Source organism: Lasioglossum baleicum, chromosome 9, assembly GCF_051020765.1.
Source record: "Lasioglossum baleicum chromosome 9, iyLasBale1, whole genome shotgun sequence".
In the NCBI taxonomy this organism is placed as follows: Eukaryota; Metazoa; Arthropoda; class Insecta; order Hymenoptera; family Halictidae; genus Lasioglossum; species Lasioglossum baleicum.
In genome coordinates this window covers 8,926,063-8,943,872 of record NC_134937.1, presented here as the reverse complement: position 1 = coordinate 8,943,872, position 17,810 = coordinate 8,926,063, and the positions used below count along the sequence as shown (strand labels likewise).

Below are 17,810 nucleotides of genomic sequence, written 5' to 3'. Positions count from 1 at the left end.
ATATTCAAAGAATCGTGTTTTATTTGTATATTGCTCAATAGTTTATATTTGTAATGATGTGTTATCTGTTGTATCATTTTTTATAAGAAATAGAAAATGTTGCTGCATTTTAAATTTTTCTTATTTGCTGTTTCTTTCTTCTTCTTTTTTGTAAACCGTTCCGATAGCTCGAAACGATGTTAAGCGGGTATTACGAATTATACACAGAAAAATCATGTTTCGACAACAATAACAAAAGTACACTCCGAACACGGAACGTATACAAACTGATTTTCTTCTTGTATATACTCCTTCTGAACAGCGTAGAGACCACCGCATCTACATCGATAAACAAACGTGTCCTCCTTATTATCTATCGTTTCCAGTTCGTTAACCGATATTCTTGCGTGTACCGGAGCATTGTCTGAATCTAGTTCCATTTGCTTTTGTACAACATCGTATTCTCTCCTCGACGTGGAATCACGTAATACGTTCCAAGCTTCCGAAATACGTTGAAACTTTATTCTGTCGGGTTCCAATAGGTTTTTGTCGGGATGATATTTTAAAGCTAACGCATGATATGCACGTTTTATGTCTTCGGTGCTCGATTCCTTCGTACAGCCAAGTATATCGTAATAATCTATCGAGCTCGCACCGTACATTGTTCTCTTTCCTTAGATCAAACAAATCGTAATTACGGAGTATCTCCGCGTTTACTTGATGTATATGATCGGGGGAGACACTTGACTAACCTAAGAAACATTATACGCATAGTGACGTTAGTCTTGCATTGTCTCGTAGCACCCGAGATCTTGAACAATGTGCACACGAGGTGCATGCGAGGTTAGAGAGCGCGAAGTGCTTAATATAGTATCTGTTTCAAAATAGAAAAGACTGACAATATTGTTTCTTTTCGATTTGTATTTATATTCGTTTCGATATCTGTATCGGCAAGGAATTTACACCTAGCTGACCACGATTCAAATGAACGCGTTTATACGTTCGGTTACAGTTAGAGTGCCGAAACTTTCGATAACTGACGCACTGACTTTCTGTAAATGTAAACTGTAAAACTTGTAAACTACTGCTCCTGACTTTTAGCCCTCTGACGGTAAGTCTGGTAAATGTAATCGAAAAGATTCGAGTCGATAGTCTCCGAAGTTTCCTAATCGATTTAATTTTGAAGTTCGAATCATAATGAAACAGCTGCAAACGAAATTGCATAATGTAACAATGAAATACGAAATATTCGACTCGATTATGATACCAGCTGTGTCATTGGAACAGTCATAACTTTCTATTCGAAAATAGAATACAGTAGAATACAATGAAATAGAATGTACATGTGTTGTACGTCCGACGAGAAGATAGCACGCAACACATTCGTAACGCTGGCGTAATAAGTGGACACTTAAAAATCACATAGCATATTTAAAATTGGTCCGAAGGACTTGAATCTTTTTAAGATGTTAGACCAACTATTTTGCTAGAGAATGAGTAAACAAAAATTTGTTTAGATTGCAATTGGTAGGAGAATCATACAAAATTTTAAAAATTATGTTCCGTCAACTTTTTCAGCCGAGCCTGGAACGATAATTTCAGAAATGCGTTTTGTAGATTTCTCACTGGTCAAGTGATTCGGGCAATTGCGATAAAAGTACTTTTAGTTTCTGTGTGCGATCTTCTCGTGGACAAACGATACGTCGATACAAAGACACACGCGACTACTATTTTGTACAGTTAATTTGCGTCCATAACAAATTTACATCAAACATTTTTCATTCGAAATACTCGAGCTGAAACACACGAATACGTTTAGCCGTGAAACGTATACAATTATTGATATAAAAAGAGCGATGCGTAGCCGATACGCTGAACGATCGGACCTATGTAACAAATGCTGAATTTCGCGTACGATTATTGTGAGCGCTGCTGTTTTTCATTTATACGCAGCTGACAATTTCTAATATCGGACACATGTACACATCGATAACGCATATCGAAGTAACGCGAAAATCATATTTGTCAAATAATTTACAGCATTTTGTCCAGGCTGAAAATTTTCACAGGACATATACACGAAAAAGAGAAAACATCGCAAAGAAGTCGAACCAATGGTCTTCCACGCGAGACTAAGGAGATGTTTCCGTGAGTTATTTGACTAGTTCCCAAAAATTCGAGCAACAACTGAATGTACAGATCAACAAACTCGTGGTACGTCGATTGCGTTTGAAAATAAAAGATTTCTGCTAAAACACAGTATCACAAGACAAGAATCTGCAGAGAAAGAGACGTCGTTACACGATCACAAAATATTCGAAAATCCCTTATCGAGCCGGTTTACCGGTTTCAATGACCACGATAAACGTTGAAACCTGAAAACTGCCAACGCCTTTCCATATTCGCTCCAATTCCGAACAAATCCTGCTTAAAGACTTGAGGGAATCGTTGCATCAGCGCTTCCACTTCGTTCGGTTTGATGCCGGGCTCCATTTTTTGTAGATAGGACCATAAATAATCTACGCTCGCACCGAACGGATGAATATGTAAAAACGTCGCTATCAATCCTGAAACCCCGACAGGAGACAATCGTTACACGGTCTTACAGAATTTCGATCGATAGAATGAAAATGTTTGAGAAGTACCTATTAATTTCGCATCCTTTTGAGTAATTTGAACGGAACTGGACGCCAAAGCTAATTGTTTCGGAGTTCGTGGCTCCTCGTTTATATCATCGTCTTTGTCCAACGTAATGATCTCGCTTTCTCTGGGCTCTTCTTTCTTCGTAGCGTTCAGTTTCACGGTCAGATCTTTGATCTTTTGATCGTCCTGCGCTTGCTGTTTTCTCGATTGCATCAATTGTTCCTGCATCCCTTTCAAAGTTTGCTGTAACATTTTCATTTGTTTCTCCTTGGCGTCGATGTCGCTTTTCGTCTCGGATTTCAGCAGATCGACCTGCAAAACGTAAATCATTAATCATTCGTTCATTCGGTTCATTCGTCGAATTCGTATTTCACCTCGTTTTTGTACGCTTCCAATTGGCATCGAAGACTATCGTTCTCCTCCTTGAGCGCTTGCAGTCTTTCGGAATCGTCGTGAACGTCCGACTGATTCCTCGGTTTCTTGCGTTGCGGCTCTTCCTCCGAGTCGGATACTTCCATTTCTCCTTCGCCCTCCATCAAACTTTCTTCCAGTTGCACTGCTTTGATTTCCTGCCATCGTAACGATCGGTCATCGAATTAGTTTCAATTCGAACACTTCGTAAACGATAACACCAAAAACATGCCATATGTATATATATAAATATATATAAATATATATATATATATATATGTATATGTATATATATGTATATGTATGTGTTCATTGCGGTATCGATTCGTCTCGCTGAATCTCTGAATCTCTGATTCTTGAAATCGAGTTTGTTTCACGAGGTGTCGAGAATTTCGATACGCGATAACGGCTTGGATCCCGATACAGGTTTCCAGCGTGAAGAATTCGCGGTCAAGGTGCCGGTAATCGGGTAATCGGGTAGTCGGATAGTCGAGTAGTCGAGTAGTAGTCGGGTAGAGGAGCCCAGACCCGTTACAAAAAAAAAAGGACGCGCGCTTACCTGTCGGAACCACCATGTCGTACAGATAGAACTTAAATCTCGTACAGAGGAGCATTGTTATCCTATATCGAGACCGATGTGATGTTTTGGAGATAGTTTAAGTAACGTATGGGGGGGAGCATACGTGTGCGACTCTACGTCCCGAAAAGCTGTGAGCTCACTGTTCTCCTCAAAACGCTATGAGAAACATATTTTATTGAACAAAAAGAAAAGAAGTGAAAGAGGAAGAAAGAACGAAAGAGAAAGAAAAAAAAAGGAAAGAACGAAAGCGTATGAAAAAGAAAAAAGCTCTGGAGTTGCCTCGAGAACAATGGTATCCTGAGAATGTCTTCCGGTGCGGATAGGAACAGGAACAGAGCAGATTAACGACGTACTCTTGCGTTCGTTCCGCGGTCTCGCAGCAAACATCCGACATCCGTGATCCGAATCGTTGCTCGATCTTACAAGTATTTGGATCAGTAATTGGTTGGTTCGGTTACCTGTTCGCTCCGGACAATTGTACCCGTTCGTACAGAAACGGGACTCTAGTGGAAGGAACTCTACCCGTCCGTTACCTTTTTTACATTCCGATAATCCGAAAATGTTTACAAGACCGATCGTACAGAGAAAGCGTGTGTGTCTGACCAGATTTGAAAAGCCGTTGTCAACACGTTCGCTCAAAACTCCACTTACCTTTATTATCTCGGAAAAATAAACGAATTTGCAAAACGCGCGCGATCGCCCGCTGTTCGGGCTGATCGCGCGGATGCAGGAAATAAAAGCTTTGTCTCGCTTTTGCGACCGGTTCAGAGTCGCGCAGATACTTTGCCCGTGATCGATTTTTACCGATCTGGTTGTCGTCTAATTGTAAAGAAAGTTAACGTGAGCTGGCCACGCTGCTGGCGTGAAAATGCAAATACATACCGAGGATTGTTTCTTCCACATTTCGATGTTCTTCCGTTGAGCCTTTGTGAAGTGATCCCAGACCTTCTTGTGGCTGGCCGCAGTAAACACGCGTTCAATCTGACTGACTGTTGATGACATGGTCGCATGTTGCATACAAAAACACAACAAATTCTTCTGTTGTATACCCTGCTTGAACAACTCTACGTTCGTTTTCGTCTAATATGTTATACTCGTTATAGCGATATCTACGCTTGACTTTGTTACATAGAATTTCTCTGCGATTTGTCTTCTCTATCCTCCCTCTATTCTATTGTCCACGACACGTTCGTATCGTTTGCGTATCCCGCCAACGAATCGATCTCGACATTAGCCTGGAACCTCTATTGCTATCGTATCGCCGATATCGTCGATATCCGAGTGGTATCCGAGCGGTATCCGAGTGAAATCCACTATAAAAATCGTGCTATACACAATCAACTCTATATAAAACTGTTTTCTCATTATGTAAACTACTTCCAGTTGTATGACCCGAGGGACATGGAATATATCTCGAAGGTTTCGAACCGGTTTCGTTCATGTACCGAGAGTATCCTTTTCGAGTTGTTCCGATTCGGCAGCCGATCTTTTTCAACGTGTCACGATCGCTGGCTATTTCCCTTGGGGATAACACGCGCTATGTTTATACGCCTAACAACTTACAACATGTAGAGCCTTCCAACGTAAACGTTAGGACGATTTCGAGCTACGATTCCTGCGACGACGATCAACGGAACACGGAACATCAGTTAAGATCCTCTGCAGAATGTTGGAGAACGCAACGCGCGCCTATGCGGGAATCGTAGCACGACATCGTCTCTCTGCGACAAATGTTTTAGCCCATCACCCTTCTTAATCCTTAGCATTGCAAGCATGCAACTCTTAGATACACTAAATCTCTAGAAAATGAATTTTCGTGATAGATTTGTGCTTCCGCTGTCTTTTTCGTTCGACGCTTCGTTCACCGTTAGCGCCTAGACGTACTCGTATAGTAACCGACAGTAGTAGACAGGATTATCTTCACCCACCTTAGATTTTCTCCTACTGTCTTTGGTTCGATCCTTCTACCGAGATGTCCTGATTGTGCATTCACCGTGATTGACCATTCTCGTCACGTAATCAATTTCTTACGATACGATACAATACAATACAATACAATACGATAAGATACTATACGATACGATACACCTGATACCGAACAGTTGATCGACTCAACTCAAGAACGAAATAGGCAAGTTTTGGAAAAAGACTCTCGTCTCGATTATCGATCCGATTTTTCTATCGAACAAGCTCGTTCGCTATAGGAGACAGAATAATATTTATATTTCATATCCGATATATTATTTTCTAGCGATCGAATCTTCATTTAAATGTCAAGATCTTTAATATCAGAAACAACGTACCTTTCGTACCTACTATAACACGAAATACTGCAGTTGTTATAGTACGTTTTCTCTCTCTTTCTCTCTCTCTCTCTCGGAATTTACCAACGATGGAAGAAGAAGAAGAAGAAGAAGAGAAGAAGAGTATGTACTCGGTTTTTTGTTAACACAAGACAAGACGCGCGATATTCTGACGTAATTGCATTTCCCTGCTTGTCGCAGGACTTGTCCTTACGTTATGCCAAAAAAAAACTTACCAGACAAAGCAATATGTATGTGGATTTGCTCTTGTGTACACAAAAGATGTACAATGGTACAGAGCTGTGATGTAACGAAAAAAAAAACCATAAATCGTATAAACGTACATTGTATCAGAAGTCCCTGCATCCTGCCCTTCATTAACTCCTTCGCCTTCTGAAGTTCCTCCTCGTACGCGACCTTCTCCGTGAGTAATCGTCGAACGTGAGAATTCGTCGATTGAATCATCGAGTAGAACGTATTGGCGTTGCGTTTGGTACAGTCCCCGCGTTCGAGCCACGTCACGACAACCTAAGATGCCACGATTAGCAATTAATGTTTTTCACCGTCGAATTCCAATGATAACGTGTTCTACTGTTCTACTCACTTGTACCGCTTTCATAAACGTGTCGTCCTGTTTGATCTTCTCGCAAATATTCGACGCCTCGTGGTCCGTGTAATGCACAACCGGCGGTGGACTGGACGGTGCTCGTTGCCTTTCCTGCTCGACTCTTTCTCTGTGTCGTTGTTCTCTTTGTAATTGACGTTGTCTGCATTCCCACTCGTATTGGTCGTCTCTGGCCTACATGTTCGTTTCCATCGAGATTGTAATATTATATTCAATACGAGTACGAGTAAGGAGATCACAAACCTGAGCAAAGTCTACGTGAAGCCTGCCTGTGTTCACGGAATCGCCGCTAGATCCTATTCTAACTCTGTAACCGGACAAATAGATAGCCGCGTCGACGCTGCTCTCGAGTACAAAACGTATGTGACAAAAATTTTTCTTCGAAAGACGCAGCGTCGTTATCTCTCCGCACCTTTCGAATATTTCTTGAATTATCGTTTCTGTAATATTTTCTGGCAAGCCTGTAAACAGTTCAAATATTCGGATACTGTTCGAATTCCCATACAGCATAGAATGTACAAAGGTATCATCGAAGAGGTACCTCCTACAAATATCGTTCTGCACCCTGGAGGCCTTTCTCTGGTCGTCGGGGGTGGTGCGTTTGGATTCGGTGGGAACAGAGTACAGCTTTTACAATGTATGATTTCTTTGGTACCTTGCGTTGCCGATGGCTGTGGGGGTAAAGCACCGCTCATTATTTGAGCAGCGTCGCTCATTATTTGTTCCGGTCCTAATATCTGTGCTCCGATCATACTACCGTCATGCGACATCATTCCCATGCTCATCGGACCGTAACTATGCGTGTGTCCCATGTGAGGACCGAGGGTCATTTCGCTCATCATTGGTCCCATTGGCCCCATAGGACCCATACCCATCACAGGATATCCTACACCCATTCCCCAAACTCCTGTAGCTTGTTCCATTTGAGCTCCTAGATTCGCGGTTCCACTGGCATTCGACGTCGGAGGAAGTTCATTACCATTTGAATTATTATTATGACTGCTATTGTTACTCGTCGACGAGTTTATACTGCTTCTTTCCTCTGGTCTTCGTTCCTCTCTTCTATCTCTGTCGTTTCTCTCTTCTCTTCTTTCCCGATCCCTTTCTCTTCTGTCGCTCCGTTCGCTCCTAGATCTGGATATAAATGTGAATATAATATATCAGTAAGAATAACATATTCGAATGAGAAAGAAGACAAAGCAGTACCTTCTGTTATCTCGATTATCCCTACCATCCCTGTTCTCACGTTCCCGTCTAATATCATTCTTCTCGGTTCTCTTATCGTTATTGTCGTCCGAAGATTCTCTAGCTAGAGGTGGTTGATTCTTATTCGTGCTAAACTCTAAAGGGGAATCGTTCATCCCAGGCAGTGGTATCGGAGGAGGTAACGGAGGAAATCCTTGACTAGCTAATTCCATGAAACTTTGTGGTCCTGCGATCGGAGCTAAGGGCCCCATCGGTCCCATACCTGGAAGCAAGCGATTTCCTTAAATGAAACGATCGTAACACGTTCAACGATCTACCGAATTACAGAATGATTACATTAGTAAACGGTATAGAGCGTAATGAATGCGGTACGGTTATGAATTCTGTACATACCCATTGGTGGCATAGCGGCCGTTGGTACACCCGGAAAATTATACGCCATCTTTTCCGAATTGTTTAACCCGTCGGCGACTACGCCTCGAGTTACAATTACGAATGGCAAGAAAATAAGAGAAATGAATCTACTTGTTAAAGAATCCTAGATCATATCACCAGTGCAAACTTTGCATCCAATATGGCAGAACGACGAACGTAACCTCTTTACCTTCGAATCTCGCAGTCGATTCATTTCCTCGATAGCTTCGATGCCAAACTGATTCGAGATTATGAAAGGCAACGAATTTCTCAAAATAATCGGCACGAACGTAATTCTAGTACCTTACAAGGAAAAACATGTTAAAAGGCTGGTATCGTTTGGCCCACTGAACGATTATTGGCAATGTTTTACGTATATACGCTAAATGTCTGCCATTTTTAAATCGTCTGCCACAAACTTACCTGCGGCAAAAAATATTTCAAACTCGTCGGATCGCTTGTTTTCATTATGGATTACCGAATGGTTCTCATTTTTTCAGGTACCACGAATGGATGAAATCACCGGAATTACAATATTTCACCGGCTCCGAGGCTTTAACGTTGGAGGAAGAATTTTCGATGCAACAACGATGGTGTCAAGATGAAGACAGTGAGTGTATTTAAACCTGTTTGTTTACTTGCGGGAAAACATAACATATTCGTACCGATAATCTGTATTTTTCTTTTTTCTTGCAGAATGCACTTTTATTATTTTAGAGAAAAGTATCCTTCTCAACACCTCCGACGAAATAGGTATGAGAAACGTTTCAACTAAAAATCATCCGGTTTTCGCATCTTTACGATATCGATATCGAATATCAATTTTAGAAGCTATGATCGGCGACACAAATCTATTCTTTAACGATCCGGATCAGGCGAATACCGCAGAAGCTGAAATTATGATAGCGAACGTCGCCTATAGAAATAAAAAAAGGGGGTGGGAAGCAATGATTTTAATGCTGCTTTATGGTATGTTAGTTTACTTGAATTCATTTTTTCTGTACTCTCGCGTAATGGAATCTTCTTCAACCACAGGGATCGACAAGTTACACGTTACCAGATACAGAGCAAAGATTAAATTAGACAACGAGAACAGTATAAAGATGTTCACAAAATTACAGTTTCAGGAGGTAATGTGTAAAACCAGCACCGCGTGTTCAGTAGAAAATATTATTTCACGATAACAATAATTTTAATCTTCCTAGACGGAGAAAAACCAGGTGTTCCAGGAATGCACCCTCGAAAAAGTCGTATGTCAGGAATGGAGAAAGTGGTTGCACTCTGAAATTATGACAATTAATTACGACGTTTACAAAGATACATAATTTCCTCGTTATTAATGTTATATATTTTTTAATAGACTTGGTATAAAGAGGAACATATTTTCGATTTTTCCTCGTATATTTTTTACACTATGAACAACAAAAAATAATTGTCCATAACGAAAGTTTCGATTTGTCGGCAAAGAATAGGACACGCGTTATTTCGTGATAGCAAACAACTCTCTGTATGGGATAGATATCAATTGCTATAACGAGGACGTGATTGGGTTTGATTAGATCTTAAGTGTCCATGGCCGGTTACACGTGTTATACCGCGTACACATCTTCCTCGGAGTGGTATTTCGGACGTACCGATACTTTCCGGTTTATTAATTAAACCAAGACTTATTTATACAAATGTAAAAGTAACAACGAATGGTTATATAAGTTCGAAAAATATTCAGTAAACGCGCGTGACAATGTGATACAAGTGACAACGTATATAATCTGAAACTGTGTTTCATAATAAACCTACACGTGTCGTGATATCGTCGTTATTTTTTCGATAGTGCGATAAAGACAACTTGTTCGGCGGTAGAGAAATTTCTTTTCTTCAAGGGAAGTGCTTTTATAAAATTATAAAAATGCCTTTGTCGAATGTTTGCAATATGCGATCGTACACGATATTATAATAATTGAAACAACTTCGAGACTCTTCATTTAGAAGACATATATAAGGTATGTAAATATACACACCTTTGTTGCGGATTTGAAAAGTTCTGTATTGTTAATTGTCCAACATTCGTCAATTGTATTATACTATATATAGAAAAGAAGTGTATAAGCTTCAGACGGATTCGATATTTTTCTAGGAAAGAAATAGCACATTCGAATTTCTAATGGATTCGTTTAAATTGTAAAAGAATTTCACGTATAGTGTACGCGCGCATCTGACTCTGCCGCATTGCGGTACTCTCCCTTGTTTTCTCGGAGTATACTTCCATTTACGAATGTCTAGTTAAATACAAAATACTTGTGTGCAGCACACGATGCTATTGGAATTCATCTATTCTTCTATCTGTTTATTTGGCCGTTCGAAATTATCCTTGCCGCGGCGATGCACGCGGCAACCGATGATAAAAGAAACTATTTCGTGGAAGATAACGCTGTATATCTTTGATTCGGGTGACGCGCCGTTAATTTTCAGCAAACACGAGAAACCAAATAAATCGGAAAAAGCTTGCCGTCGTGTAAACATTCTAGACGACCATGGCCACATCGAGAATACTGAGAGAGTTGAAGAGTTGTGCGCAGAGGAGACCGCTGCTCGTCAACTCGATAATATACGGATCCTTTTATACCGGTGCCGAATTCGCACAACAAACTTACAACAAAGTGTTCAAGGTAATTCGATAAAATTCAAAGCAATCATGAATTGTAAGTGTTTAGCATTTAGCGCGAAAAAGTTTCATTTATTTTATATACTAATTCCTTTCGAGAAAAAAAACGAGAAGAATAGGTTTGTATTGTTTTAATGGAAGAATTTTCGTGATTGTAGTTTCCGGAAGCGTCCTCGGTGCCGGAAGGAATCAAAGAAGCAAACACGATCGATGCCCAAACGCAATCTTTTCCTCGGTCAAGAACGTTCAATGAACCGTTAATTTTATCGGACGAGGATAGTAGCACGCGGTCGAGCGATTACAATGACAATTACAATTGGGCACAACTTAATCGATACGCTATCTACGGTTGCTTTATATCAGGACCGATACTCCATGGATGGTATTTTCGCTGAGTCGATCTCATTCTATTCTACGTACATATTATACATACATGCATACATACAAACATATATACATATGTATGTTACTCTAATGGGCCCCTTTCACCGTCCGATGATGCTTAATAATTTGATATCGCTTCGTTAATTATGTTCCGCTTTCATATTCGCGCCATCGTTCACACCCTTCTCTACATGTACAGTTACTCCCATTAATATTCGGACGCTCTAAACAAAGCGATAATCTTTTTAATATTGGACTATACGATTCAAACTTTTTTCGGAAGCTAGAGCACTTAGTCCACTACAGGATGTGAAAAGAAATTTTTTCAAAAATTGCAATTGGTCGGAATTGTAGAGAAAATACTAAAAGATCTGTTTTACAACTTTTTTATGTGGGCCTATATTGAAAATTTAAAAAATACGTTTTGTAGATCTGTTTCAATTAAACATATCCTGAAAATTTCGTCAAAATCGGTCGACGTTGCAATAAGCTACAAGCGTTTAAAGATTTTCACGATTTTCGGCCTATAACAGCAGTAAATCTAAGAATTCTTACATCTTTCAATGACTGTCATTTTTCCCCGCATCAACCGATTTCGATGAAACTTTCACAACGCGTATAATCCACACAGATCTACAAAACATATTTTTCAAAATTTCAATATAGGCCCGCATAAAAATGTTGTAAAATGCAACATTTAGTATTTCCTCTACAATTCCGGTCAAATGCAATTTTTGAAAAAATTTTTTTTCACATCCTGTAGTAACCTAATTGCTCTAGCTTTCCAAAAATGTTCAAATCGCATAGTCCAATATTTGAAAAGTTACGGCGTTTTCAAGAGTGTCTGAATATTAGTGGGAGTCACTGTATATTTATGACATGCATGCGCACACATAAATATTATTGTTACGCTTCGAAATTTCTTTGTAAATCATTGCCGCTTTTCGATGAATGTATTCACAGATTTTTTAACGACCGAAACGATTTTTGCATCAGGTATAAATGGTTGGACGCGTTTTACAAAGGCAAGACAATGAAGATCGTTCTTCTGAAACTCGTTGCCGATCAATTTATACTTACACCGCCATTGATTACGGTGTTTTTTATCAGTTTGTATTTTATCTGCATTCACCGTGTCGCACTCTCGCTTGTTTTACAGCAATTTTTCAATATCTGCGAATATTTCAGGTATGAGCCTTATGGAGAATAAAGCAGACATTCTCAGCGAATGTAAAGCCAAATTTCTACAAACGTTCAAGGTACAACGAAACTCGTATTCGTATCTCATTGTTTAACGGACATCTCAAGTATTCATAATTAATTCTTATTAATCACTTTTTCTTAGACTTCTTGCATGTACTGGTTGCCAGTACAATTCTTCAACTTTTCGGTGGTACCACCGCCGCTTCGTGTATCTTTCGTCGGTGCTGCAGCCTTCTGTTGGGTCAACATTCTTTGTTATTTAAAAAGAGTGCCTTTATCTGAATAGACATTCCCAAAACTCGACCTCGTGCTTTGCAAACGCACGAAGTTTTCAAACGACTCGATCGAAAATTAAGTACAACAATTAACATATCATATATTACACATACATATTATCGTTTATAGCTAGTCTAAGTGAACGATTTTAATCGAGACGTGTCTTATTTGAAACAACTTATTATTAAGCTTTGTAAAGAAAAAAATATAAGAGAGCAACATATATATTTTATAGTAAAATTCACAATCTTGTAGTTTATGATATTGCTATAATGTGTTCTTGCACCTTGGAACCTCGGATGAAATACATACTGCGCAACGAAGCAAATTCTGAACAACATTCTGGTTTTTACTATATATATTCAACTTCGTACGGACCTATACGTATGATATAGTAAAGTGGGTGTAAAAGGTATTCGTACGCCCTTTAAAACAGAATAACATTTTTATAATTGTACCAAACGACCTGATTTTGTATAATCAATTAGAAGCATTACGAGGTAATTAGTCGGTCTTAATCAATTAGAAGGTTTACGAAATGATATGCTAAAAAGATTTTCCAAAAATTATAATTTACAAGGTTACATGCAAAAATAAAAAAGGCATTTTTTTAAACTTTTTATTTGGGTCCCGGCGTTGGTAAGGTGAGAAAATGTATCGTAAGTGGTAAGGTGGGGTCTCACAGACCCACCAAAATAATATATGGTATTATAGAAATAAATACCTTTTTCATAATGCATGTGTGCAACTACTATAGATCTACAAAAAACATATTTTAAATTTTCTTCAAGGGCCCAAATAAAAAAGTTCTAAAAAATGCCTTTTTTATTCTTGCATGTGAACTTGTAAATTATAATTTTTGGAAAATCTTTTTTGCACATCATTTCGTAAACCAATGCTTCTAATTGATGATAAAAAAATCAGGTCGATTGGTACAATTATGAAAAAGTTATTCTATTTTAAAGGGCGTACGAATACTTTTTACATCCACTGTATATCCGTACAACAGAGTAATCGTTACAATATCTCTCGTAAAAAAATAGTAATAGTAAATATTTATTTGCCGAACATTTTACGCGTATGTCGGTAATTAAGGTAAAGAAAAGTTATGAGCAAAGAAAACGAATTTGCTATTATCCTATTTCAAATACATTGTAGATGAATAATGGTTCTTACTGAAAATATTGACTTTCATCTTTGAAACAGGTAAGATGTTTTTATTTGTTGTATACATATACATATATATGTATATATATATTGTATATAGAGTGTATTAGTCTCTTCATTCAATGCAGTCTTTTGGATGTTTCATATTGCAGAATAATTGAATTATTATTATCATCATCATCGGCATCATCATATTATTATTATCGTTATTATATATATTTACATTACTTTTATAAGAAATGTAGCGTTTATTCGGGAAAATAAAAAATCGATATATACTACATACAAGTAATGAATATTGTCAAAAAAACAGTTCGAACGGATGAAATCCATGGTATACGCATATCTATTTGACTTGGGTTCAACAGAATTCCTATTTCCCTTGCTGTCTCATAGTTCAAATCAATTACTAGGCCTCAGAAATTTCTTATTTTTATACAAGAAATCATTAATATTCGTGATTTTCCATGTATCTTGTAAATCTAAATCTCAAGTAAACTTGATGGATGAAAAATGAATACTGCAAATCAGTATTTTAATTTATAATTTCGTCTATTTATTTTACACGTGATACTATATAAATGTTTACTCGAAAGTCGAAAAACAGAATTGTTAGACGTTCTATAAAACTGTCAGTTGACGACTACCAGTTAATAAATATCATGTAGACAATATTATTGTTAAGTAGAAATGTTTACGATACAGTGTCATAATACTGACAGCTTGATTTCGACAACAAGCGAAAAGTATCGTTGAAGAGCGTATCATAGTCTTTTTACAGTTCATTCTCTTTGGTCTTATGCATACACGCACATATTAAATATTTTGTGACACAATAGGAAAACTCTGATTTTTCGTTATAAATTAATAAAAATGTTTCTGAATATACATATATATATATATATATATATATATATATATGTGTGTATAATATACATAAACGTTTCGAATGAATTTTGGAAATTCAATTTAGTTTAAAAGATATTTTTATAATGCTTTATATATGCATAAGATGTACGATATAACGTGCATGATTACTAAACTGCGGATTCGTATACATTCGTAGCACTCGCTTCTTTGCAAAATGCAGTAAACTGACAACCTATATGGAGTTTAATACATGTATTAACATAATGAAGCTATCAATGTACAAAATAAAGTTCTGTAGAATTTTCCTTTTCACAAATTGGTCTGGAAAATCGTGAATTTGCAATGAACATCCGCAGTCTAATAGTTACGAATAATAGCGTACACGCGTCTACGCGCACACGACGTGTCGGTGTTATACAATTACAACACGTTACCCATTCATCATGCATGTCGAGTAATCTATTTATTACTTGATAATCTCTCGATACAACAGCCCAATTCATTTATCTAGGTAATTTTCATTTTTAACAATTAGGAAAGGCACCTAAGAGGGATCCAGCCCTACCTTGTAGAAGAAAATATATTCATTGTTCCACTTGCTGTGCGTTTTCTTATGAGACGCGCTGCCACTGCAAATATTTCATCGAAAAGTTAGTATTTTATAATATCTACTCTATCCACAACTATATTCCATAAACACTTAGCTTACCTGTCGCATCTTGTGGTGTAAGTGGCTTCTCTATGACCTTCTGTATCACGTTTATCCACTGTGTTCTATCGTCGTCGCTTTGAGCAGAAAATAGATAAGTTCTGTCTGGTGTTTCAAGAGTAAATGAAAATCCTTGATCTCTTGCGCCAGGAGGTACTCCAGTTTTCACGGCGAAACCATCTGAAGTGTGACCCAAGAAAATTTCTCCTTTAGGATGTGCATCCTACGAATAGAATAGAATAAAAGAAAATACATTAAGCAACTTTTCTATAATGATTTTCGTACATTTGTACTTGTATACACACCATAGGATCGTCATGGTACATAAGCTTTCGTCCGTCTAACGTGAACCACCTCTTTTTGTAGGCATCCGTATGCCTAGGCCCAGTTTTCCACAAAAATCCTTCACGGAGAAAATCTCTGGTGAGCTGTGAAAGTAATTCTGCTTCCGTTGCGCCAGGATATGCTACCTTCAAACGATGTAATTTTGCGCATCGTATAGCTAAGTACCAATTTGTAATTACTTCTGGATCCTCGTGGTATACATAGATATGTCTCGTTGTACCATCCTTCATAAATGATATTTGTAAACTATTTTGATTACCGGTTTTAGGTGGAGCGAAAGCTACGTTTAACTCTGATATTCTTAGAACAGCTTTGGGTTCCTTGTGATAAAGAGAGACTGTTAAAAAACGCTCGCACGGATAACACTGAAAGGCTTACATCGTATGATAACCAATGTCTACGTACCTTATTTTCTTTAACGTGATATTTTAATGTATCATCCGCTTCGCAAAGGACAAACTTTCGAGGATGATATCGCGAATCTTCTTTGCCGCGCTTCATTAGAAACCCTTCCATGAAACCTGATACATAATGGTTCTGTCTCTCAGGGTGGCAAAACTCTTCTCTCTCGTATTTTGCTCTGATCCATTGTTCCACCAACACTCTGACAATTAGAAAATATTATTTCCAAAAGAAATTTGTTTTTTAATCATTGAAACGGATGTATCTTGATAACCTACTGAGGCGCATCTGGACTGGGTTTACGATAACAAGGCGGTACACGTTCCTCGTAATGAAGCCTAGCAGCAATATTACCAACTTCTCTAACTCGGTTGACCTGCGAATCCTCCCACCTGTCTAATTTCAAGTGTTTGACTTTGGAAATATGTACTCCCATGGATCTATGTATGCCGGCACATCTTGTGCATACAAATATTCCTATGTTATAAGATGCCCATTCTGGATCTGGAATTGAATTCCAACATTCTGAATACAAATATTTTCCTTGAACTTTTAACGTTTCTAAGTAATATAATCAGATTAGAAAAATGCTTTTGTTAGCCATCGGAAATTTCATGGAAACAATATAGAGATTTATATAGAGATTTATAGAGATAAGGTAATCATGCAACAAAGCGAACGATCTCAGAAGAACGTGTTTTATAGTAAGAAAGGTGAATAAACGTAACAAACAAAAAGAATACGTAAACGTAATTTCTTTATTATTAGATACAAATGTAACTTAAATTGTCTTTTCGTATAATGCACATGTTTTTATATCTTTTTTTTTCTACGTTGTAGAATGCATTGTATATATATATATATATATATATATATATATATATATATATATATATATATATAACAATAAAGATGTTTGAAATTCAATGAAAATTTATCTAAATATTTCGACAAGTCCCATGATAATCTAATCACTATATCGCATATTATAGAATAAATAGAAGAAGTGTTTAGATTAGTAACAACACTATTTTGAAACGTTACTTGTTACAGAGAATTGTAGTTAAATCTATCAACATTCTTATAGTTGTGATTTCACATTGTTTGTAATATAATCAGATTTCCTTATATACTCGGATGTAAACGAAATTGCGAAAACAAGGCTTCAAATGTAATTATCAGATAGTTTATACGATGCTAATAGAATCCCTTCTAATATCTTTTTATCGCAATACACAAACATATCTATAAATCTTCTCGGAAATCCCACTCACTCTTTGCCCCACAATCCGCACACACATTATTTTCTGGTTTTTTGAGGAGTTCTGCTAATAACTTCTCGTTCAATTCCGCCATTTTAAAACACTGACAAACAGTGATGCCAGTGCCAGACGTGCCAGACCGTGGTACTAAACCATACCCCCACCATAGCCTACTATTGCCCCTACGTTCCTTTCCAACGCGTCCGCGCGCTACACTCACCGGACCGTGGATAGTTAAATATTCAATGAAATTGTTATTCAAGGGCTAAAAAAATTGGTGGGTGTATACTGGAGAATCCTCTGTGTCTGTATTGTACAATAAAGATAATTTATTCATGCAAAATGAAAAATATTGGATATTCATTACAG

At 37.7% G+C, this 17,810-nt stretch overlaps 5 protein-coding genes across 6 annotated transcripts; 2 read left to right on the top strand and 3 right to left on the bottom strand.

The window, feature by feature from the left end:
• Positions 1-103: 103 nt before the first annotated feature.
• Positions 104-717, bottom strand: LOC143212268 (uncharacterized). The gene has a single exon (XM_076430884.1). The coding sequence runs from the start codon at positions 639-641 to the stop codon at positions 213-215; it is 429 nt and encodes a 142-aa protein (XP_076286999.1). The 5' UTR covers positions 642-717; the 3' UTR covers positions 104-212.
• Positions 718-873: 156 nt separating this feature from the next.
• Positions 874-8,272, bottom strand: LOC143212214 (ecto-NOX disulfide-thiol exchanger 2). Of its 2 annotated transcripts, XM_076430755.1 has the most exons (10): positions 8,141-8,272; positions 7,748-8,009; positions 7,083-7,675; positions 6,785-7,002; positions 6,521-6,715; positions 6,261-6,444; positions 4,496-4,602; positions 2,997-3,191; positions 2,625-2,934; positions 874-2,546 (listed from the first exon to the last, which is right to left on the bottom strand). In XM_076430755.1, exons 1-10 carry the CDS (start codon positions 8,187-8,189, stop codon positions 2,329-2,331), a joined length of 2,331 nt encoding a protein of 776 aa, XP_076286870.1. In that variant the 5' UTR covers positions 8,190-8,272; the 3' UTR covers positions 874-2,328. The 2 variants fall into 2 exon arrangements, with proteins under 2 accessions (XP_076286870.1, XP_076286871.1); XM_076430756.1 differs by lacking the exons at positions 874-2,546; positions 2,625-2,934; positions 2,997-3,191 and adding an exon at positions 3,584-4,432.
• A 79-nt stretch (positions 8,273-8,351) lies between these two features.
• On the top strand, positions 8,352-9,505 carry LOC143212262 (N-acetyltransferase 9-like protein). Its single transcript, XM_076430875.1, has 6 exons — positions 8,352-8,489; positions 8,662-8,771; positions 8,858-8,914; positions 8,990-9,130; positions 9,197-9,291; positions 9,367-9,505. The coding sequence occupies exons 1-6, from the start codon at positions 8,413-8,415 to the stop codon at positions 9,484-9,486; spliced, it is 600 nt and encodes a 199-aa protein (XP_076286990.1). The 5' UTR covers positions 8,352-8,412; the 3' UTR covers positions 9,487-9,505.
• A 514-nt stretch (positions 9,506-10,019) lies between these two features.
• Positions 10,020-12,926, top strand: LOC143212260 (mpv17-like protein). Its single transcript, XM_076430873.1, has 6 exons — positions 10,020-10,161; positions 10,687-10,827; positions 10,982-11,205; positions 12,204-12,316; positions 12,396-12,466; positions 12,553-12,926. Exons 2-6 carry the CDS (start codon positions 10,693-10,695, stop codon positions 12,694-12,696), a joined length of 687 nt encoding a protein of 228 aa, XP_076286988.1. The 5' UTR covers positions 10,020-10,161; positions 10,687-10,692; the 3' UTR covers positions 12,697-12,926.
• Positions 10,118-17,601, bottom strand: LOC143212248 (arf-GAP with dual PH domain-containing protein 1). Its single transcript, XM_076430856.1, has 6 exons — positions 17,454-17,601; positions 16,458-16,683; positions 16,183-16,381; positions 15,738-16,097; positions 15,433-15,655; positions 10,118-15,352 (listed from the first exon to the last, which is right to left on the bottom strand). The coding sequence occupies exons 1-6, from the start codon at positions 17,533-17,535 to the stop codon at positions 15,285-15,287; spliced, it is 1,158 nt and encodes a 385-aa protein (XP_076286971.1). The 5' UTR covers positions 17,536-17,601; the 3' UTR covers positions 10,118-15,284.
• Between the last annotated feature and the right edge of the window lie 209 nt (positions 17,602-17,810).

Excerpts from the sequence above, each read along its gene's own strand:
- LOC143212268 (XM_076430884.1), bottom strand. The coding sequence starts at position 641 with ATGTACGGTGCGAGCTCGATAGATTATTACGATATACTTGGCTGTACG.
- LOC143212214 (XM_076430755.1), bottom strand. The coding sequence starts at position 8,189 with ATGGCGTATAATTTTCCGGGTGTACCAACGGCCGCTATGCCACCAATG. Across the intron at positions 7,676-7,747 it reads GATAATCGAGATAACAGAAG|ATCTAGGAGCGAACGGAGCG; the intron begins GTACTGCTTTGT and ends ATTTATATCCAG. Across the intron at positions 4,603-6,260 it reads GCAGGGACTTCTGATACAAT|TCAGTCAGATTGAACGCGTG; the intron begins GTACGTTTATAC and ends TGTCATCAACAG.
- LOC143212262 (XM_076430875.1), top strand. The coding sequence starts at position 8,413 with ATGAAAGGCAACGAATTTCTCAAAATAATCGGCACGAACGTAATTCTA. Across the intron at positions 8,490-8,661 it reads AAGGAAAAACATGTTAAAAG|GTACCACGAATGGATGAAAT; the intron begins GCTGGTATCGTT and ends TCATTTTTTCAG. Across the intron at positions 8,772-8,857 it reads ATGGTGTCAAGATGAAGACA|AATGCACTTTTATTATTTTA; the intron begins GTGAGTGTATTT and ends TTTTTCTTGCAG.
- LOC143212260 (XM_076430873.1), top strand. The coding sequence starts at position 10,693 with ATGGCCACATCGAGAATACTGAGAGAGTTGAAGAGTTGTGCGCAGAGG. Across the intron at positions 11,206-12,203 it reads GGACCGATACTCCATGGATG|GTATAAATGGTTGGACGCGT; the intron begins GTATTTTCGCTG and ends TTTTTGCATCAG. Across the intron at positions 12,317-12,395 it reads GATTACGGTGTTTTTTATCA|GTATGAGCCTTATGGAGAAT; the intron begins GTTTGTATTTTA and ends CGAATATTTCAG.
- LOC143212248 (XM_076430856.1), bottom strand. The coding sequence starts at position 17,535 with ATGGCGGAATTGAACGAGAAGTTATTAGCAGAACTCCTCAAAAAACCA. Across the intron at positions 16,684-17,453 it reads TGCGGATTGTGGGGCAAAGA|ATCCAGAATGGGCATCTTAT; the intron begins GTGAGTGGGATT and ends ATTCAATTCCAG. Across the intron at positions 15,656-15,737 it reads TGTACCATGACGATCCTATG|GATGCACATCCTAAAGGAGA; the intron begins GTGTGTATACAA and ends TTCTATTCGTAG.